General features: G+C 46.0%; 1 protein-coding gene and 1 long non-coding RNA gene across 9 annotated transcripts in view; one reads left to right on the forward strand and one right to left on the reverse strand.

Moving 5' to 3' along the window:
- MYO16 (myosin XVI) overlaps positions 1-21009 on the forward strand; it is a 570453-nt gene that overhangs the window by 508142 nt on the left and 41302 nt on the right. For all 6 annotated transcript variants that reach the window (XM_036893691.2, XM_057494602.1, XM_057494601.1 and 3 more), the window contains one exon: positions 2827-3771. In XM_036893691.2, the coding sequence (XP_036749586.2) occupies positions 2827-3771 (945 nt within the window). The remainder of the gene's footprint in view (positions 1-2826; positions 3772-21009) is intronic.
- Positions 4295-18078, reverse strand: LOC118916610 (uncharacterized). 3 transcript variants are annotated; one of them, XR_005026452.2, is made up of 4 exons: positions 17937-18078; positions 11111-11285; positions 5574-7266; positions 4295-4383 (listed from the first exon to the last, which is right to left on the reverse strand). It is a non-coding gene; the product is annotated as an uncharacterized LOC118916610 (long non-coding RNA). The 3 variants fall into 3 exon arrangements; XR_005026451.2 differs by lacking the exon at positions 4295-4383 and having other exon boundaries at positions 4700-7266; XR_008994590.1 differs by lacking the exon at positions 4295-4383 and having other exon boundaries at positions 4708-5797.

Here is a 21009-nt window from a genome sequence, read left to right on the forward strand (position 1 = left end):
AGTACTAACTTCAAATCTCTAAGAGGTCTTAATAAAGGGGTTCAAAGTCATGATCTTAGCTTTAGATTACATATGTTTTCCTTGAAAGGCCCTAGATTTCATCTCTGGCTGGAAGTCATTTCTTAACTTCAGAATTTTTTGCCATCTGTACATCCTGGTAATAAGAAATTCAGTAAGTTATTTTCAAGCCCAGGAAGTCCTGGCTTCTTTATATGTAATAGTTGTTTCTTTAGCTCATCTCTTTACTCTTGTGTGTTACTATAAGCAATGGAAGAATCTAGGAGGAAGCTTTTATACTCTGCCTAAAAATCTCTTTAGCTGGGTGATATGGTTTCTTACGTGTGTTTTCCATTTTCCATGTTACACAGGTGACAGTGTTGAAAGGGCCTCATTTCCTGCAGCTTCTAACGTGTTCATCACTTAACTGGAGGCTCACCAAGAGCTTTCTTGAAGATCACTATGCTTCTGCTAACGGTCTCTTCAAGAGGCTCCAGTGTCCTGAAGACACTCCCACTTGTATAGTTCCTTACAGTGGCGCCCCACAAGTACCGGTATCTGTGTTAGCCACCTATTTCTATGAAACAAACTTCTCCAAAATTTAGTGGCTTAAAATAGCAATGATGATTTTATCATGATCTCCCTCATAATTGTAGTGGTTGGTGGGACTCAGCTAAGCCATTGCCCCGAGGGCTCTCCCCCCGCACCAGTCAGACAGCAGCTGGGGCTGGAATCACCTGAAGACTCCGTTCACTGCACTGTCAGTGTCTGGGCTGGGGAAACCCAGGTGCTTGAGGGCTGGGGCAGATGGGCACCTCTCACCTCCTGCGGCCTTGCCACACGTCCTCACAGCATGGCTGCTTCAGGGAAAACAGGCTTCTCACCCAGGGATCGGGGTCCCCAAGTTGTGTCCCAAGAGGGCAGGAACCAGGCAGAAGTTGCACTGTGCACAATCGGGGGCACTTACAGGGGCCCCCTCAGTTTCAAGGTTCTGGAAGAGCACGTGCAACTGGAAATATTGTTGAAACCAGTTTTGGAAAATATGATCTGCCGCAAATCCTTTAAATTATTCAAATCTTCAGAACTATTCTGTAATGTTAATGTTAAAAATTTGTTTAGTTCATTAACTTTCTCGGAGAAGCTCACGGGCTGCTGTGTTTTAACACATTAAAAGCCTTTGGAATAATGCTTGTCAATTATAGAAGTGTGCACTTTGGGTATTTTCTGCTCATAAAAGTTGGCTGGTTTGGGGAGCCCTGTATCAGCGTACAGTGTCCGATCTGTAACCCTGTAATGAGTTACAAAGATGTCCATTGAGTTAGAAAATTAACTTTGTTCTTTTCCATTCTCATTTGGATGTCTCCCATTTGTTTCATGTTTATAATGTGCCAGAATCTGAGCTAAGCACTTTACATACAATATCTATTTTATTCCTGAGATAATTACTAATATCATCTTTGGATGCATGACTACACTGAAATCTAGAGAGATCTGCCCAGGACCACTGCTTTTCAATTTCAGTTGGCACCAGTGTGCCCCCCGACCAACACAGTTCTGTGATCCCTTACTGTGACCTCGTTTCTCTTCCGTGGCATACATGGTGTCCTAATGTGCTATAGAATTTACTCACTTGTTTTACTTACCTTTTTTTTTTAATTGTCTGACACCTCCCACTAGGGCAGAGGAAGTTAGGGACCATTCTCTCTATACTCACTAATGTGTCTCCGCAAATATTGGTTGGATACAGTACTAAATGAATGAGTGCACAAAGAAGTGATCCTGCCAGGATTTGAACCCAGGTCCATCTGACACCAGAGTCTTTAATTTTAACATTATACTTCATTGTCTCCCCAAAACTGGGGACAGAGACAGCTGTCATACATGCAGTCATAATGAGAGAAAACCTGGCTGCCTTAAACAATGCAGGAACTCAACAATTAGAAATGCTTGTATCAATAATTGCTACAGATTACTAAAATACCACATGAGTAAAGTGATTTAAGATTTTTGAGAAGTTTTGATATTTCAGTAAAACTTGATACATTTTTTCCTAAAATGAACATCTCAGTTTCCAGAAAAATTATGTTTAATAAGAACATAATGACAATTTATAATAAAAATACATTAGCAAAAGAAGTCTTTTGGAATTTTCTTCCTTAATGGAACATTTTATAAATGTTTTTGAGTCATATTTAAGTAGTTTTTCTCTCTTTCAAAATTCATTCTTACTAATATTACACTTGCTTTTCTATGAATTTTTCCTTTTGTGAACTGGAGTTTTTGCTTTTCAAGTTCTTAGCGAAGTGTTCCTCTTGATTTCCCTGTTAAATGTGTTTCTGTTAAGGATTCAGATATATTGATTCATTAGAAACCCACCCTTGGGTGCCTTTGAGAACAAGCCCTCTGCGCACGTAGGTGTTTTCACTGGTGCCCATTCTGTTCATCGTATACCATCTAATAGAACCTCTGCCTTTCCTCCCGGGAGCATATGACCCTAACTGGCCCCCCACTCCTGTTCTCTCTTCCTAGTCAGGGGCAGGTCAGCCAATACTCACACTTCACACGGGTGTCAGGCCCTCGGGTACAACTGTAGGTAGGTTCTGGCCGCTGTCCTGGCGTGAGGTTCCCGTGGCACCGCAGGGCCTGTAGTCCTTGCAGGTGGCCGCCAGCCCAGGACCACCTTCCTGGCACCTGACTCTGTCTGGGTCTGAGCAGAGGGGCAGGCCAGGATGCTGGGGGTGGCCGGTCGCAATGCTGGGGATGGCGGGCCGGGATGCTGGGGGTGGCGAGTCCCTAACCCTGCTCTGCTCCTCTGCCCCCCGCCCCCAGCTCTGGCGCGGCCCCGGCCGCACAGCGACGACTACAGCACCATGAAGAAGATCCCGCCCCGCAAGCCCAAGCGCAGCCCGCACACCAGGCTCAGCGGCTCCTCCGAGGAGATCGCGGGCGCGCGCTGCAAGGGCCGCCCGGGGGTCCCAGGGCTCCCGGAGGCGCCCGCCCCCGAGCCCGAGCCCGTGTACATCGAGATGGTGGGCCGCGCCGGCAGCCCCGAGCAGGCCGAGGCCGTGTACGAGGAGATGAAGTACCTCGTGCCCCCCGAGGCGCGCGCCTCGCCCCCGCCGCGCGGGGACCCCGGGCCCCCCGACGACCACGCCGCCGCCAGCGGCCAGGCGCCCGGGCCCCGCCAGGACGCGTGCGACATCCCGGCGCCCTTCCCCAACCTGCTGCCCCACCGGCCCCCGCTGCTCGTGTTCCCGCCCGCCCCCGCCACCTGCTCCCCGGCTTCCGACGAGTCGCCCTTGACGCCCCTGGAGGTGAAAAAGCTGCCGGTCCTGGAGACCAGCCTCAAGTACCCCGTGCAGGCCGACGGCTCGAGCCCCCTGTCGCCCCAGTGCTGCCGGAGCCCGCGAACGGACGGGGACAGGCCCGCGTCCCCCGGCCCGCACCCCCCGAGCGGGCCGCCCCGGGGCTCCCCGCCGCCCGCGGCCCCCGCGCACTTCGCCTTTCCTCCCGAGCCCGCCGGCGCCGAGCCGCCCCGGGCGCCGCCCCCACCCAGCTGCGCCCCCGCGCGCACCCCGAGCCCCCGCGGCCCCGGGAGGGCGGCCCGCGCCGGCCCCCGGAGGCCGCCCGCCAGTGCCTGCGCCCCCGCGCCCTACAGCCCGCCGGGCAGCAGGCCCCTGGGCAGCCCCCTGGACGAGCTCGCCAGCCTCTTCAGCTCGGGCAGGAGCGTGCTGCGCAGGTCCGCGGCCGGGAGGAGGATCCGGGAGCCCGAAGGTGAGCAGACACGCGGCCCCTGGTGCACGTGGGCGCGGGGTCCGGCTCCGGGGCCGCGTGGGCGCCGCACTCACGCGCAGACTAACGGTGCTCAGGGGGCCTGTAGCGGCCGTGCGAGCAGAAACCAGCTTACAAACGCCTGTGCGGCCAGGGTGGCCCAGCAGGTAAGAATTAATATTTCCCTTATGCAGATAAAGTCTCATGTTATAAAAGTATATAGCACGAAAACTGGATTTAGTAAGTTCGTAGGACGTAAGGATTAGAAAGAGCAATTAAATTTGAGCTACGGATTTCTTTTTCCTAATAACACTTCCTTATAGCATGGAATGGTATTTTTGTGACGTTACATTGCCCATGGCCCTTCGATTTACTGCATGCCATTTACTCAATATCTATCATATTTCCTCTCCTGGAATGATTACCTGTTACTGCCTCACACTTAATACTGCTCACCTTTACACTGTTTTGAATGAATGAGTTTTCAATGTTCATATTCCACCCAAGGAAAATGCTCAGTTCCACTTATCTGCGTCTCAGCCTACGTCACGGATTGCAGTCGGCAGTCCACTCAGGTGAGCTCAGGGCCGCGCTGTTCCAGCCAGTAGCCGTTGCCTGTGTAAAGAAGTATTTATTTAGCGTCCCAATAAAAGCAGAAGCAGCTAGCAAAAAAGTCCTGGCTAAGAATCTTGCCAGTCTCTTGAAGTAGCTAACCACACACTACCTCATTGAGATGAGGTTGCCTTTATTCCAAAGGTGTCCTTTTGGCATAGACCCTCTTATCACAAAGAATGTAGTCATCATCCAAAAAAATATTTTAAGACTTTTGTACAAAACCAAAATATTTCCCATTGTTCTGCATTTGAGGGAAGAATGATATTAATATAAAGTACCTTTTCTTTAAGGAAATTGTAACAGGTCCCTTTAATCGTGATGCCATAAGCCCCCCACCCCATCTCCCCCCAAACCCCACCGCAACTATTAACATCCTCACTTTACAGACAGAGATGGGCAACTTCAAGGTAAGGAAGTTACCTTGGTCCCAGTGGGAGGGTTGAAAATAAAATTTTTACTTGTGATGTAACATTTTGTGTACATATTGACCTGCTCTTTCTCCAAAAGAAAATACATGAACATGTTAGCTTTCATCATTTGTTTAGGCAAATTACATTAGGTACAAAAAGTTAGAAAATCTAGAAAGCAATCTTTATAGTGAAAAGTAGGTCAAGGCCAAGAACACTTAGCAAATGAATGAAGAACCTATTCACTATTTATTCTTCAGACAAATAAGCTAATTGTTTAGCTAACAAATTTTTTATTATAAGCCATTAATAAATGAAATTGTCCTTGTAAGTAGAAAAATGCTTGATTTTTACAAGTCATATGTTTCATTCCAGGGAACAAAATGGAATCTAAGAGAAAAGCATCAAATGAACAAATTAATATTTGCTTTTAGAACTAAAAGTTTATTAAACTTTCATAAACCTCATTTTACTATAGATGGGAATTGGGGAATTCTTCTTGGCTATTTTCAAGTAGGTGAAGTTAATGAACCTCATCGCCCGGAATCCTTCAGTCTGGGTCTCAGTGAGAATCACAGTGAGCCTCCAGGCACGGTGCACGAATTTGCATATTATATTTTCCCACAGTGGCCTTCACCGGTATTTGAGAACACATGTCAAACCCTCAAGTACAACATTTTTAGCTCAACTCTGAAATCATGAAACATCTCTATTTTTCTACTGTGGGCTTTTACAAAACACTTTTTAATTTGAAAAGATTGGTTTGAGCCGCTTATGACTTACTCATAAATATGTGAATTGGCAGCTTCCGCCGCAGTACGGTAGTTTCAGGAAAAACTGCTAACATATGTGGGGGCATGTCATCCCCTCACCCCGGATTACAGGAGTTCCAGCTGTGCATCTGAGCACGTGTCACTTGAAGGCCCATGATGTGGGAAGTGAGTTGACAAGCTTGCGTGACAGGGTCTCGTGGACTCTTACAGGTCACACTTAGAATGTGAAAGGAGCTAAAGATAAGATGTGGAAGAAAAAAGTCTTACTGCTGAAGCTAATCACTGAAGCGGCTTATGTGATTATTCAGGTTTACACAGTTTGATCCTGAAGTCAGTAATCCATTTTCTTCTGAATGAATTGAATGGCTGCTATTAATGGTTTGCTGTAGTCTTGGGACTTCTTCCCTTTAAGGTTTTAAGTCTTCTACTTTACCCTCTTGTACGTACAAATATTCTTATTTTCACCTGAAATAACTTTCTTGCCAAATAATCCAGTGGGTGGCTGATTCACCCTCAAGGCACCTAACTAAATTAATTACAGCTCATTTCTTGTACAGTTGCGATGGGGGAAATGATTCAACAAATTTTGCAGAAGGGTTCAAAATATTCCCCTCAATTCTTTGGAAAGTGACCTCAAAGAGATTAAGCTGCTTGTTATTACCCTGCGATAGGTATTTCCAGTTAAAAATCTCAGGCACAACAGTTGCATATAGGAAATGAGGTCCTTTGATGTGAAATTCTATTCCATAGACTTAGATATAGGATTTTATGAATACTGTGTTCCTTAAAACAGTTCCTTTTCCATAGGCTCTTGGATATGTGAGTTGGGGCTACAAAAGCACACAGATGCTAAAGGCCCAGGATTCACGTGTAGGCAGAATGTGATGTGATGGGGCAGATGACAGATGTGCCTGCAGCCTGGGAGGAATAATAGTAACGGCAAGAAACTAGCGTTTACTGTGCTCCAGGCATTGTTTTAAGAACCTGCTTAATTCTCACAAGACTACAAACTGGCTGCTACTATTATCCCCATTTCACAGATGGGAAAAGTAAGGCACAGAGTTAATCCCTTTGCTCAGTCACCCTGCTTTGAGGAAGGTAGCTTGACATGAACGCAGGAATTCTGTCCCCAGAGGCTGTTTATTCTCTTAGCTGCCTACACAGTGGTTCCCAGGACAGCAGGAAAAAACAAGCCAAACAGAGGGTAAGGTTCTAAAAATTCCTGTTTGCTTAGCTGAGGTGCAACGAGTGAGTCATACAGTTCGGATGGAGAAAACTATTCCATAAGCTCAAAAATGCCAAACATGTACTTTACAGCTCACGGGTGAACGTATGCAATTCAGGAGTACTTCATGGGGTCCACTTGGCCTTTAAAGTCAAGAATTACTTGATGTTTAATTGCCTGTGCTTTCTAGATACAATTATCCCATTCATTCACAAAAGGTTTCTCAACTGGTATTATGATATGACTAATGTTATTATGCTAATTATTTCTAGTTGCTTAGTTTAAAAGATTATGAACTCTAATGCAAATGAAGGGGGAGTTCCATTGGCCTGTTCAGGCCGCTAGGGTGCTCCATCGCTCCAGATGGCAGGACAGTCTGGTGGAGTTTGTCCCGGACGTGAAATGAGCGTTCTTCTCAACTCATTGAGAAAGGTCAGGATGACAGGACGTTGACAGAAATGCAGTACACCTTGGAAATCTGGAGAAGAAAGTGGAGGAGACCCAAACTCAACTAAGAGAAAGTCGGATTGGCAGAATATTCTCACAAAATAATTGTTCCATTACTTCTGGATACTGTACATCCTTATTCGATAAGATATAAATAGATAAAAATGATGTCAAGGGCAACAACAAAATGTAAAGTATTTCTTTGCATACAGCAGGTGCTTATTAAATATCTATTTGATGAAAATTCTACCTAAAAATGATAGCAGTTTGACATATAAATAGATTTGATAGGTCTAGCCCTTGTGACAGTTGTACTCACTAAGAATCGCTTAAGCCAAGTGGAAAGTACTGTTAATTTCAAATACTTTATTTTATTGCATAACCCTCCAAATAAGACTATTTTGAGTTTTTAAGTCATAGAGTTAAATTAATGAATTTTCACAATGTGATATTTTTGTTCTGTAGGGACATTTGTTTAAAGCAGAGTGACTTTTAAAGTTGGCCTTATGGATAATTTCATACATATAAAAAAATGGAGAGAATATATAAATGAATTCTGTCAATGGCCCATCTCTTCATCTATACTCGTGCCACTGCCCTCCCCCACCACTGGATTATTTCAAAGTACCTTCCCAATGTCAAATCAAATTTATTAGTAATATTTATGAGTATTTTATTATAGAAGTCCTTTACAAAAAATAAAGGGTTTATCCTTAAGTCACTCCAGTTAGTACAGACCAGTCAGTCCACGGCTGCCTTCACCTGCAGGAGACTGCTGCTCATGAAAGAAGCTTGCTTTTAGAAACCAGGGCATCGGCTTTCATGAGATAACCAAAATCATTCTTGGGGTTAGCTTCTGACCAAAACAACATGGGCCTGCAAGACCTTCCATGCAGGCTTTGGTAATAGCCCTGAGGTGGGCATCTATCTGGTGCAGACAACCCCTGCTACCACAAAAAAAAGTGAAGATGTGTAAATATCACATCCAAAGAGAACTAAGAATGAGACGCAGGTGTCGCAAAAGACATTCAATTGCATCTGCGATCAACATTTCATCAGGTTTAGAGGCTTGTATGCCAAATTAAGTACAGTGACTTATACATTGTTTAATAACAGGAAGAATGCTTTTAAAATCACTGAAATATCATAAGTACCTGCAGAAATCCACAACTCACTCAAGGACAGTGTTTGTAAATTGTCATTCTATGCTCCTGTGTTAGAAACAGAAATGTTAACACTGTCTTCATTTAATCTCTGACGCATCCTAATGAGAGCGCAGCTTAAGGAACCGGTCGGCCTTGTGCAAATCTGGACATCCTGTCATGGGATGCAGAGCCTGACACCCTGTCTGCGTCTTGCTCACACTCAGGCTCTTGTAACACTTGATCCTGGGCACAACTGCTGGTCTGTCCCTCCCCACCCGCTTCCTCTCCCTGGTGGCTTGCTGTGGGGGTGGGGGGGCCGGCCAGAGGCGTCCTGAACATTATGAAGGGTGTGAACAGAAAAGCCCAGTGCTTCCCGACTGCTGCTGTCTGCATTCCTGGCTCACAGAAAGTCTCCCTCGTCTGACAGCAAGGTAGTTCTCCGCATTCTGGAACCATTTTGAATCAACACTAAAGATTTCCCTCATTTTCCAAATGAGTAAGTCCTTTGGAAAGACAAGCTTAACACCCCAGAGAAACAAGTTCTCCGTTTATCACCACGTGCCTATTAGGCCGGGCGAGCTGTGTGAAGTTGCTTTCTGTGCCTTGCCGGTGAGCCCAGGCTCTGACAGGAGGAGAATAGATCTCTGTGAGAAAAGACTTTTTCATTAAGTTCGGGCCTCTGCAGTAGCAGGGAATATGTTTGTCTGGAACTTACATCTGTGCATTGCAGTGTTTTGATTTCCCCAAATGTCCAGTAGAAATAATACTTGGTTCATCTCCAATTAGAAATAAACTTTTGATGTGAATAAGTTGATCAATGGCCAAACTTACATATGTTCAGAGCACAAAGCTCTTTGTCCTCTATACGAATTAGACTTTTTTTTTAAATGCCTAGTATTTGTTGTGAATGTTTGTACATTCTTCTCACAATTGGTAGGACCTTCTCTCTAGAAATGCCCAAGAACTCACACAGGAAATTTGTGCAACCAGGTGCCTGCAAACCGGGCTTGCGTTAACATGTCGAGCTAACTCCCTTGTAGTCCTCCAGTAAGCATTTCCTTAATGTAAGCACAGGTCTTGCTACTGGGAATCCCTAAAATAAAGGGAGAAATCTGGAGTTGCCCCCTGCAGTCTCACAGTGTCAGAGGCAGACGGGTCCCCCATATTCAGTGAGTGAAATTCTAGTGGAGAAGAGGGGCTCTCGCCGGGGCCATAGACCATTAGTGTGTTTGTAAGTAAACCCCAGCTGGCCCATGAGCCCCGGGCTGCACGTGCACCTAGTTTGGGGAGAGGCTTCATAGACTTCATAGGGTTCTCGCAGAATGTCAGTGGTCTGCAAAAAGCACAGAAGTGCCGCTATGGATGTGCACGCCAGGAGGCTTGGTGGCCTCAGTGCGGGGCAGCAGGAGAGAGTCTGGGAGAGCCTGACAAGGGACTGGTGGCGGGCAGGAGGGCGGATGGCACAGGGAGGGGCTGGAGTTCTCCAAATGCACGAGCAGAACAGGTGTGCAGCCAGAAGAACCGGGGTGCAGTGGGACACACAAGCCCCACACTCAGCCTTAGAGGCTAGGATCCCTCTACAGAGGGTGCACAGGACCAGGGAAGGGAGGTAAACCAGAGTGACAGGAGCAGTTCTAGATATGTGCGTGCGCCCTCCTAGAATGCGAGGGACTCAGAAATGCTGTGGAACATTCTGCTAATAATATTAATAGCTAATATTGATGTTGGTCAATTTATGGATTTTTATTGAAATATATTTGACATACAACATATTAGTTTCAGGTGTATGACCAAGCGATTCAACAGTTTTATACATTATTAAATGTTCACCATGGTAAGCCTAGTTACCATCTGTCACCGTACAGCTATAGCAATATTATTGAGTCTAATTCCCTATGCGGTACTTTATGTCCATCCTGTGGTTTGTTTATGTTATAACTGGAATTTTGTACCCATCCCTTTAATCTGTTTCATGTAACAATAGTTAATATCTTTAAGAGGCCCTTTGCTGTTGGCCAAGATGCCGACATCTCTTTTCTCCCCTTATCAGTGCCTCTCTGTGAGTCAAGCAAAGCAGGTGTTTGCATCCCATTTACTAATGAGCAGTCTGAGACTTTGAGGGATTAAGTGATTTTCCTGTAATCACAGAAACTAATCAAACAAATCTCCTTTCTCCGAAACCCTGGTTCTTCCTATCATGCCATTCTTAGTCTCCAAAAACACTTAAAATTTAAACATGATACAGAGTCTCTGTCTGAGAAACTAAGTCCTTTCTGAAGCAAAACATACACTAGTTCTAGGAAAAGATATGTGAGGAGAGCGTGCTTTTCTTCTCAGGGATTCCCAGCAGCCACCATGATTGGGGCAGGAGAAAGACACACACAAGAAATGCCCTCGATGTCTGTCTCAACAGCAGGAAACAAGCGGAAAACAGCAACTCCTTATTTCCTGAATTACATAAATACAGAAACACGAGATAACAGCAAAGTTAGAAACATGACTGAAGAAGAGCTAGCGAGGGGCCCACGCTCAGAGCCCCTCAGGGAATGTTTGCTGGGAAGACATGAAGTTCACTGCGCCCCGGACGAGGGCACTGCCACCAGGGCCACACACCGCTTTGTTCTTCAAAACCGAGCAGCAACGTCAAGTGGAGACTGGGACAATTAAGTATGTAGATTAACCCAATCAAAAGTTACCCTCAGAATAGTGTGAATTATCCTGGGAAATTACCTTAACATCCTGGCTGTGAATCTCTAGCCACCGGCATGCCAGTCATGGCAGAGATATATATCTTGCATGAGTAGTTCATCATTTTTGAGATGAGCCAGATGCAAGGGAAGCCACCGTGCCTGTGATGCTCTGTAATGTGCTGTCGGGGGCAGGAGGATCTATTGTACCTGGAATTCTGGAAAAAACAAAAAAAGGCCGTCTTTTCAGAAGTGGATTATCTTTCATAACCAGTAAATATTTTTCATGCTACCAAGCCTTTAGAGCAAGCAGCTATTGTGTACAGTGGGTCTCTGTGCTGGGTTTTGGATTAAACTCCCACGGGGGGCTCCAAAGAGAAACCCAGTGCTTTATCTTCTAAGCCACTCAGCCCTCCTTAAGCAAGTTAATAAAGACCTTCCTGTCTATCTGCATCTCATTACTGCCACATAATACAATATCCTGGGGTTTTCCTCCTTTTGTGAAGAAATGCTTAGTAGCGACATGGCGTGTGGAATGTTTTCCTAAAAATGGGCTGGATTAGTGCCACGTTCTCACTCTCCTTAAGAGTATTGGAAGAGAAAAACCTATTTCTTAATTACCTTCCAGTGTTTAGGTCCTTTATGTGACTTGGCTTGTTTTTATGATTAATCCCCAGATTAGCCTAGAACATTTCACACTGCCTGAGAATTACCCATGTTCAGTGTCGCTGTGCCCGGCGTCCCGCTCCTCAAGCCAACAGCAGTCACTTCACGACCCCTGTGTGCACACTACTTCTTTCTCTTTTCCTGATTTCTCCCTAAAATCTGCAGACTTCATATTTAGGCACCGTACATTTGCAATTACTGGCCAACTGCAATCTAGTGATCCATGTTAATTGTAATAAGACAGTGAACAACAATCTGGCTTATTTTGCTCCCCGACACCAGGTCCTAAAACGTGCAAGGCCCACACAGTGGCAGTCATGAGCTCAGCTGGAAACGAGACAGACCTGCAGTGCCCCACTCCCTGTACCCTGACACATGAGGGTTCATGCATTTCTTTCCCAGAGTCCCTGAGAAACATACAGAAGAGCTGCTTCACACCCCAAACTGGGCTTATAATCAAACCTAAGGATCCAAAGGAAAATTTCCTTTGAGAGAAAGGAGGGCCTGACATATGCACGATGGGTACATCAGGGTATTCCCTGGACAGAAATGCGTATTTGAGATTTTGGTTTTATTATTCTTCCATGTGGAAAGATAGGTGACCCAGAAAGATGAAATCATGGGAGAGAGAACTTGGGCAAAGCAGGGAGTGAGAACTACCGGGGTACAGGCATGTCCATGCCAAGGCTCCAGCCACTAAATAATTTCCTCGAGTTACATCCATCTGTTGGGGTGATAGTTGCTTTATCCCAGTTCTCAGGTGGGATTACCAGTCACATGGAGGGACCTACAGGAGCGCAGGTGACTAATGTAACCTTGGGAAACCCCCGTAACACTCCTTCCAGCGTGCACACCCTTTCTCAGGGAGACAGCCAATGCCCCGCCGGATCCTGTAGGGCAAAACAGTACGTACTCATTTATTTTTATTTTCATGAGAATTGTATTGACTCTATTTTGTCTCTTGGTATTTAGCCATGGTTTTATATATAGCCTGTAATAGGATTTTTTAATAGAGGAATTAATTTTTAATAGATGGGATTTTTAATAGATCAATGACTTTATGAATAACTACTTCATCCTCAAGGAAAATAGTCTTCATTGCTCCATTTTAGGGATGTTAGCTTGCATTCCAGTGATAACACGCTGCCTCTGGCCGTCCCCCATCTCCACTTCACGGACCTCAGCACGACTACAGGGTTAGTTGAATCGCTTATGTGTCATACGAGACAGTAAAACTCTAATTGTCAACATTAATTTCACTGGTGTAGTTGCGGCTATGTGGGGGGTCTCCTCTGTTCACTTACTGAGGCTTGAAATCACGTCTAATTTACAGAGGCTGGGAGAGTGACACAGGACGGAGGCAGTGTGCTTATGCATGGTGATGAGCGCTCATAAAAATGTCTTTTTAATCTGATGATTATTAGAAAGCCCAGTGATGTGGTCCAGCTGCTAAGCAGAGAGCATTTCTGTTGCTGAGGGGATTGATTCCATCTTAGCAACTCTTTGTAATAATTTTAGGAAAAATGTTCCATTTCTCAGATAATAAAGTCATTCTATGATGATTTTTTAAAGAACTTACAGAATCGGACGTTAACATCAGGCAACATTATTAAAGGAGCAATAATGTTTTGTATTGCTCTTGGCTGTTTGCCTCAACTTTTCCAGGAGGTTTGGAAAAATCATTAAATAAGAAGGGTAAGTTTCATTCATTTATTCAAGAAAGGCATTGAAGTTCTGTTTTGTGCTGAGCATTGTATTAAACTGTATGGATTTTAAAAATAATATTATGTGAGGTCTGCTCAGAAGCAGGTCACAACCAGGGTAACAGGAGAAATCTAACATATCCTGACAGTGAGAAACATGTTTTGTGTGAACAAGCTATTTGCATTTAACAGAACACTACTGACCCTTAACACCTGTGAAACACTGCATTTTTATCTCATTCATCCTACTTTCTTTCATTTTTAAATGCTTATCTATCATGACCCACTAAATTGATTTCTCAACCCATAAATACGCCCTTTGAAACACTGGCCTAGAAGGTGGGATTTAAATGGAGGGGGGAGAGGAGATGAGATAAAGCCACCAGGAGAGCCCTGGGGTGTGGGGGGGTGAGGGAGGGAAGGACGCCTCCCTCGTGCTGGAGGCAGTGCGAGGCCATCCTGTGCTGTTATTAGTGGGGATTTGTGCAAGGACATGATGACAGATCAAGCCATGTTTTGAAATAACTACAGAAGAGGGTATGTGGAAAAGATAGATGTTTTTCCTTGACTTTTTTATATTCATTTACAAGTAAACATATAAACTTGAAAAGTGATTAATGAGAAATGCTCAGTTGTGGACCCTATGAAAAGGGAATGCCCCCCCAACTGGCCATTTGGTGGTTTCCCCCTGCGGAGCCACATGCATGAGAATCCACTGGGATGCGGGGTCAGCCTTACCCTGCAGGGTACCAGTTGTCATCCTGAGTGACCGACATGGGCTCTGTGATATGTCACTGCAACAGCTCAGAGGAAATGCAGTCACATGTATAAGATCTGGGAAAACAAGGAAACCAATCCCCCTGTATAAAGGACACAGTCACAGAAGCAAACAAAGAAGCAGTCCGTGTAGCTTGTCAAGAATTTTGACAAGAACTGGAAGGTGCATAAGTGTTTCAATTCATTATTTAAGGCCTCAGAGCAGCATGCTAGTAGCCTGCCAATGTGGGTAGGTAGGGTGTCGTTCAGGAGACGCGCAGGGTACCTCCGTGCTGTTGTTCACATGCTGACAAATCAGTGTACCAGTTGGAAATGACTGCTGTCCTGAGCCCTCCAGGTTCCCACACACCCCACCCCTCAGGTGTCCTGGCCCCCCCTCAGTTAATGGTATGTTAAGGTACATGGCTCGGGCTTATCGTGGCACCTGGGGCGTATGGGACATGGCCTGTGCCCTTTGGTTGTTAAATATTGGAGGTGAGTAAATTTTATAGTTAGTTTTGAACAAGGATTTTGAAAAGGCTCGATATATATCACTGCTATTTTCTTTAAACTTGGGCTGATTTTACTGGTTCCCTCTGACCATTAGTGTTGAGGATTAGAGTTTTACTGTCTTATATGACACTAAACCTCTAGTCCTGCAGAGGTTCATGAGGTACAGATGGGGGATGGCGTGTTATCAATGGAATACAAGCTAATGTCCCTAAAATGGAGCAACATAGGTTACATTTTTCTTAAGGATGAAGTAGTTATTCTTAAAGTAATTTATCAAAAATCCAATCTATTAAAAATTATTTAATTTATCCATTAAAAAATTCTATTACACTATATAGAAAACAGTGGTTAAATACCAAGAGACAAAATAGAGCCAAAACAATTCTCATGGAAATAAAAGTAAATGAGTAAGTACTCTTTTGCTCCATCAGATCTGGTGGGGCATTTGCCATTTACCCAAGACAGGGTGTGTGATCGAAGAAGCACCGTGAGGACTTCCTGCATTCTTTCTTCAGATGATAGGCATCGCTGACTTACCATCTATGGGACGCCATGCAGGTGTCACAGATACTAAAGGTTCCCAGTAAAAGAGCAAGAGAGTTTCTTCTCCACCTTTGCTCTCTGAAGAAAGTGAGGAAGAACCATTTACCTACACTGAGACATATGCTGCCAGCTTGCAGGCACCGCGTCCCGGGACTCCTGGATTTACATTACTGCCTAGCACTTAGGAAGTGTAAAAATAACAGCATATAAATAACTGCATGACCTATAAAATTACACATGAGGACTGGGTCTCCGAGCCAGGTCAGCTCGCTGTTCCAATGTCGCACACTCAGCTGATTATAGGAAAGGCAAGCTCCCACATACGTATGTGGAAAGGAAAGGAATTGACGTGGTTTTTTTCCCCATTATGACAGGGATGCAATAGATGGGCACAAAAGGACCCAGTTAGTTAAATTTAAAAGGAAATTGGCACAGCATAATTTTCTGTGCATTTTTGGGTTCTGAAAGCCTTATTTATACTGACAGTCATTTTTTGGCTTTACTGTCAATATATTCTTCCCCTGCTCAGCACATATGTTGTTGAAGATGTCCCTGTTTCCTGCTTCAGTCGGTGTTTTCTAGCAAAAACCCTCTCCTTAGGCTTGGCAGGGGAGCAGGTGGCAGCGCTGAGAGCCGGGGACAAGGAAGCGTTCCCATCCTGCCCTACTTATCCCACAAGGTGACTGTCTGTGGCACTTTCTGCCACAGAAGAATGCTTAAAACACAAGTTCAAGAGGAATTTTGATCTGTTCCAGGGTGGCGATTCCATAAGGGTTACTCAAGGTAGGAAAGAATGCGGGGGCCAAGTCTCTCCTTCTACGGGCAGTAACACGTCAGGCACTTGTTTCCTCAGCCGTCCCACCCTTTCCAATCACCACAGTGTCATATTTTTCTGTTTCCTAAGCAATCCGCTCTTACAGAAGCACAGGCGTGTTGAGGGATGGGGCTGTGTCTCAGCAATCGCTCGGGAACCATTTCTAGTCCCACACCCATTCCTGCTGAGCACTGAAGCCCTCCACTGAGGCACCTCTTCAGCTATCAGCAAAGGGGTGATAACATCCGATCGACATGGCTTGGGCTCTGTTGGCCTTGTGCTGTTGAAAAGCAACTCCACTGGCGCCCTCCACCTTGATGCAACCCCACTCTACCGCATCTCGTATCTTGTTGCACAGCCCTCCAAGGGCCATGTCTTCTTATTTGAGCCTGGGATCAGCTGCTGCGTCTACGTGAATACTCACACTCGACGTGTGTCTTCCACTGACGTGATGCGCCAAGTGTTTGGGTTACACTATCACGTGTAAGAAAAAGTTTCATTCACTTCCTAGGAGCTTGTTACAGCAGAATGCTGGGCCTCTGGGAGTGATCTCTAAGTCCTGATTTGAATTTCTTCGTCATGTGCAATAATATAAAATCAGAGATCAAAAGGCATTTTCCTTAAACACAACTAGGTTTGCCTTAACACAAACCGGATGCTGATTTCGGCTTTGAACGGTCCCGTGCACATTTGGTCGCACACCGTCTCTGTGTCCCCGTAAGCACAGCCCCACTGTAACCTCCCAATCTTAGGAGTGAGGACTTGAGAAGTAGCAGGACCATGCCAGCCGCCTCTCAGCATTTGTGCTTTTCCTTGCTGCCAAATGGGAAAAAACAAGCACATCCCCTTTGTGCAACAGCCTTTCTCAAGAGGAATTTTCCTATAGAGCTGCAGTGAGCTATAGCCAGCATGAGTAATGAGTTTAAAATGTACTTTCACATTTTTCCTGCCTTGCGTGGAACACTCCGTATTAAATCAGTCAAACAGCTAGTTTGTTTTTCTCCTGCATTACTGAGACTGGGATCCTACCTCATAGGTTTCCAAAATACACTCTAAAATTATCTCAAGTTAAGGTAACTAAGAGAGAAATGATGTTTTTAAGCATCCTTCTTAAAGAGACACTCCGCTGCTCATTCCTTCCTCAGTGTCCTCGGCCTTCCCGTGGTGTTTGGGGCCAGCAGCCCCTCTGCCCCCTCCCCTCCCCGCGGGCTATCCCCCCCGCCCACCACCTGCCATCCTGCCGGGTTGAACGCACTTCCACACTGCCTGCCTGACTCGGAAACACACTTTTCCTGGAAGAAGTCCTCCTTACTGAGAGGTTCTTAAGTCTGTCCTAGACAGATTTTCTCTACAGTCTATTAAATGCTCCTGTTCAAATAATGGCCACTCAGTTTAACCCTTTGATGGGCAGCTGTCGCTTCAAAGGCGGGCACAGCCCCGCACACACCCGCCTCCTCACCCTGCCGGCTCCCGCCCACTCCCAGCCCCCAGCCCCGCAGGCCCTTTGCCTGGGAAGCCTGGCTGCCCCGTGCTGCCCCATCTGGAGTCTTGGCCCTTTCCTGTTTGTAATCTCCCCTCAAAGCTTCTCCACCCGTGCACTTCCCTAGATCACTGCCATGTTAGAATAGTCTTCATGTCACACCCTCACTCCAAATACTTGCTGGAACCCGAAGGTCAAAGTCTCCCCCTCCCCAGGGAGAGCGCGGGCAGGGCCAGCCCCTCGTTCTCTCCCTCCCTCCGTCTCTCTCTCAAGCTCAGTTCCAGCTCTGGCGTCTTTACCCTCTCTGCTTCCTTTGCCCTCCTCTGTCCACATTCTGTCCATGCTTCAAAGTCTAGTGTCTTCTCCTGCCCACACCCCACACCCAGAGGCTCACCTGGCTGCCTCAGCGCCCCCTGGCCTCACCGCCCTGCATGGGAGCCTGGGAGCCTGCCCGGCTTGCCTCTCTGCCCCTTGTCTGCTGCCCCCTTACCATTTGCATTGATGGTGCCCAGAAGGCAGTCACCTTTGGAGCTGAGTCACCACCCAGAAACCCCAGAAGAGGCACCATTAGAATGTGCCCTGCAGGTACCACCCACGCAGGTTGGCCTTTTGTGTGTCAAAGGCTTTAAAACACAAAGACAGCAAACATGAACTCAGTTAATAGGATAAGAATCCCACGGCAGCTATTCGAGGTGATTCATCCTTAAGTTCCCAGGGATGGTTGTGCAGTCCTCCGTTCCTTTCCTCTGGCCATTACCAATTGGTACCATAAATCCCTGGCCTTTAGTGTATCTTAGAGCCCTTGTCGAATGTAAGCCCTTGAGGGTCATGTCTTTTATATCTGCATTTCTAAAAGCTCCCTGGCTGAATCTGAGCATAAAGTTTAGACCCTGTAGGATAAATATGTGTTGAATGAGTGCAGACGGCTCCGGTTTGGAGGAGGAGAGAGGGTGGCTCGTGGCTCCCCGTTTAGCTCTCACGAGTCCCCCAGATTGGCTATCAATTCAGTGGCATTTGACTGTGTCCAGGGACGGACGGACCACTGTGCACTTTGCCGTGTTTCTTCCAGCTGTGGATTCGGAGCGAGCACTTCTCTGTCACCTCCCCTTCTCGTCAGGTTCATCCTAAGGCCCAAACATGTCCAAAGGAGCTCCCCTCGCCCTGCCTGAAGGCTCTTCACATGCTCCTTCCCCAAGAGCAGCCGCTCTCCCAGCCTCCCTCTCGCCCTGCCTCTGGCCTTACAGGAGCTCACTCACACCGTTCCTGTCAGTGTGAACGTGTGCAATCCATAGTTTTGTGAATAGTGAGCGGTTATGCTCTCCCCACTTGGACCCTGGCCTGAGGATCTGTGTACAGGAACAGCCACTGTCAGCCAGAGGCCACACTCCCTGGCAGCCCTCAGTGATTTCTACTGTTCTTCTCCCAGTGCGTGTGAATCCCCGGGATGAGGATGTGATCAGATTGATTGCTGTTAGACCCCCTATGCCTGGGACTGGCTCAGTATTTTCCAGAAATTGAATCTTATACAGTTGGGAGCAGGGTAGGGGAAGGGTTCTCTTTAAGACAAATAAAAATTGTAAAGTGAACATTTATTTTAAATGACATATCAAAGCAAGATAGGCACTTGCAAAAGCTGTGAGGTACACAGGGGGTATATGTACGCACATTGGCCGATGCCCTCGCAGGCCTCAGAAGTGGCCTTTGTGCATAGGGATTGGGACCTGCTCTAGCAGACCTCTCATCAACCCATCGCTGCCTGCCTCCAGCCACCAAGATTCCATAACCCACACTTAGCAGGTTGATTATAATTTCCTGACATTAGAGATTGCAATGCCACGTAAAGTAAGATTTTAAAAATTAAATATGCATGGGCCTTGCATATGGGTAGGACAATAATGAAATATTTATCAATGATAATTGGTAGGATAATAGCAAAAATATGAACCCTCACACAATAGGTCAGGAATAGATCTCAAATCTCTCAGTCCCTCCTTTGGAAGTTAATACTCATGCAGGAAGCAAACAGCTCTGGCCCTTTGAATAAGTAGAACATTTTCATTCCTCACAATGTAAAATTTTCTATACCTTATACTTTTAAATAAGTAGAGATTAGAATTCGAAGGCATATTATTAACAGCAGGAACCCTTTCATATAGGGGATGTCTATAATATCCCCTATGAATGGGGAGAGATTATTACTGTGACATGCAGTTTCTCCATAATCATCCACACGAATTCTCAGTAAACGTAACTATTTTAGTTACAAAACATGTAGTACCTTTTAGGAATCAAAATTTCTATAGCAATGTTGTTGTAATAATTCATTTATTATTAATTCTGTTATTTCTTTCAATAAATAGTCACTGAGCACCTTCTGTGCGCAGGCTCTACTCTAGACACCGACATTGCATCTGAGCTCGGGGTGCCAACCTTCCAGAGGCAGGGGACAGGAAACAGATCACTGAGATGTAATGTATCCTTTAGTGAGAAGGACCCTGTAGGAACACCACAGGCAGGGAATAAGCACAGAAATTGACCTGGAGTGGGTAGAGGGGTGCTGTTTTCTAGAAGGTGGTCCGGAAGGCCTTTCTGCTCAGGGTAGGTTTGAGCAGAGCCCTGAAGGAAAGGCGGAGCCCCCGTGCTGTCTCTGGGAGGAAGAGGTGCTGGGCTGAGGCGGGCAAGGGCAGCCTATGGCAAGGAGGGCAGTGGGGAATGAGGTCCAAGACGAGCAGGGACTCAGGTCAGAGAGAGCCCCTCGGCTCAGGAAGCCTTTTGATCTTAATGTGAATGAAATAAACCAGTGGAGAGGCCTAAGTGGGGAAATGGCAGGATCTGACTTGGGCTTCCAAAGAGGGTTTCCCACCCCAGTACTGCTGACAGTCTGGGAGGATGATGCTTGTCGTGGGGGCTCTCCTGGCATTGCAGACGTTTTGCATCATCCCTGACATCTACTCACCCGCCCTCCTCCAGTGTGAAAACCAAACACGCCTCCAGACATTGCCAAATGTCCCCTGGTGGGCCACGTCACCTTCTATTGAAAACCACAGTTTTCAAAGGATCACACCCACCCAGCATGGTATTTCAGTTATTTAAAAAATAACACAGCACAACTGAGTTTTTTTTTAATTCATATGTAGAGATTTGCTAAACTCTTACTAGATTAAAATTCAACTTACACTTGCCTGCATTGCATACCTGTATTCAATAATCATATCCTAATGTAAGGGCCAGGACTTTTATCTTGGAGTCAGATCTCAGTGTGATTCATTTCTCCCAGACCTGTGTGAACAGCCCCAGGCAGGGGTCACGGAGAAATCCTGTTTACAGGCTGAAAGAAAACACTACAGGTATTCATGGAGCACCCAACCAAAGGACACCACTGAGCTACACAAGCTACAGATTTCATAAGTTGCAGATACAAAAATGCCTCAGACACAACGTAAGTCACTGTGCAGGATTTTACAGTG

Source organism: Manis pentadactyla, chromosome 17 (assembly GCF_030020395.1).
Source record: "Manis pentadactyla isolate mManPen7 chromosome 17, mManPen7.hap1, whole genome shotgun sequence".
Lineage (NCBI taxonomy): Eukaryota > Metazoa > Chordata > Mammalia > Pholidota > Manidae > Manis > Manis pentadactyla.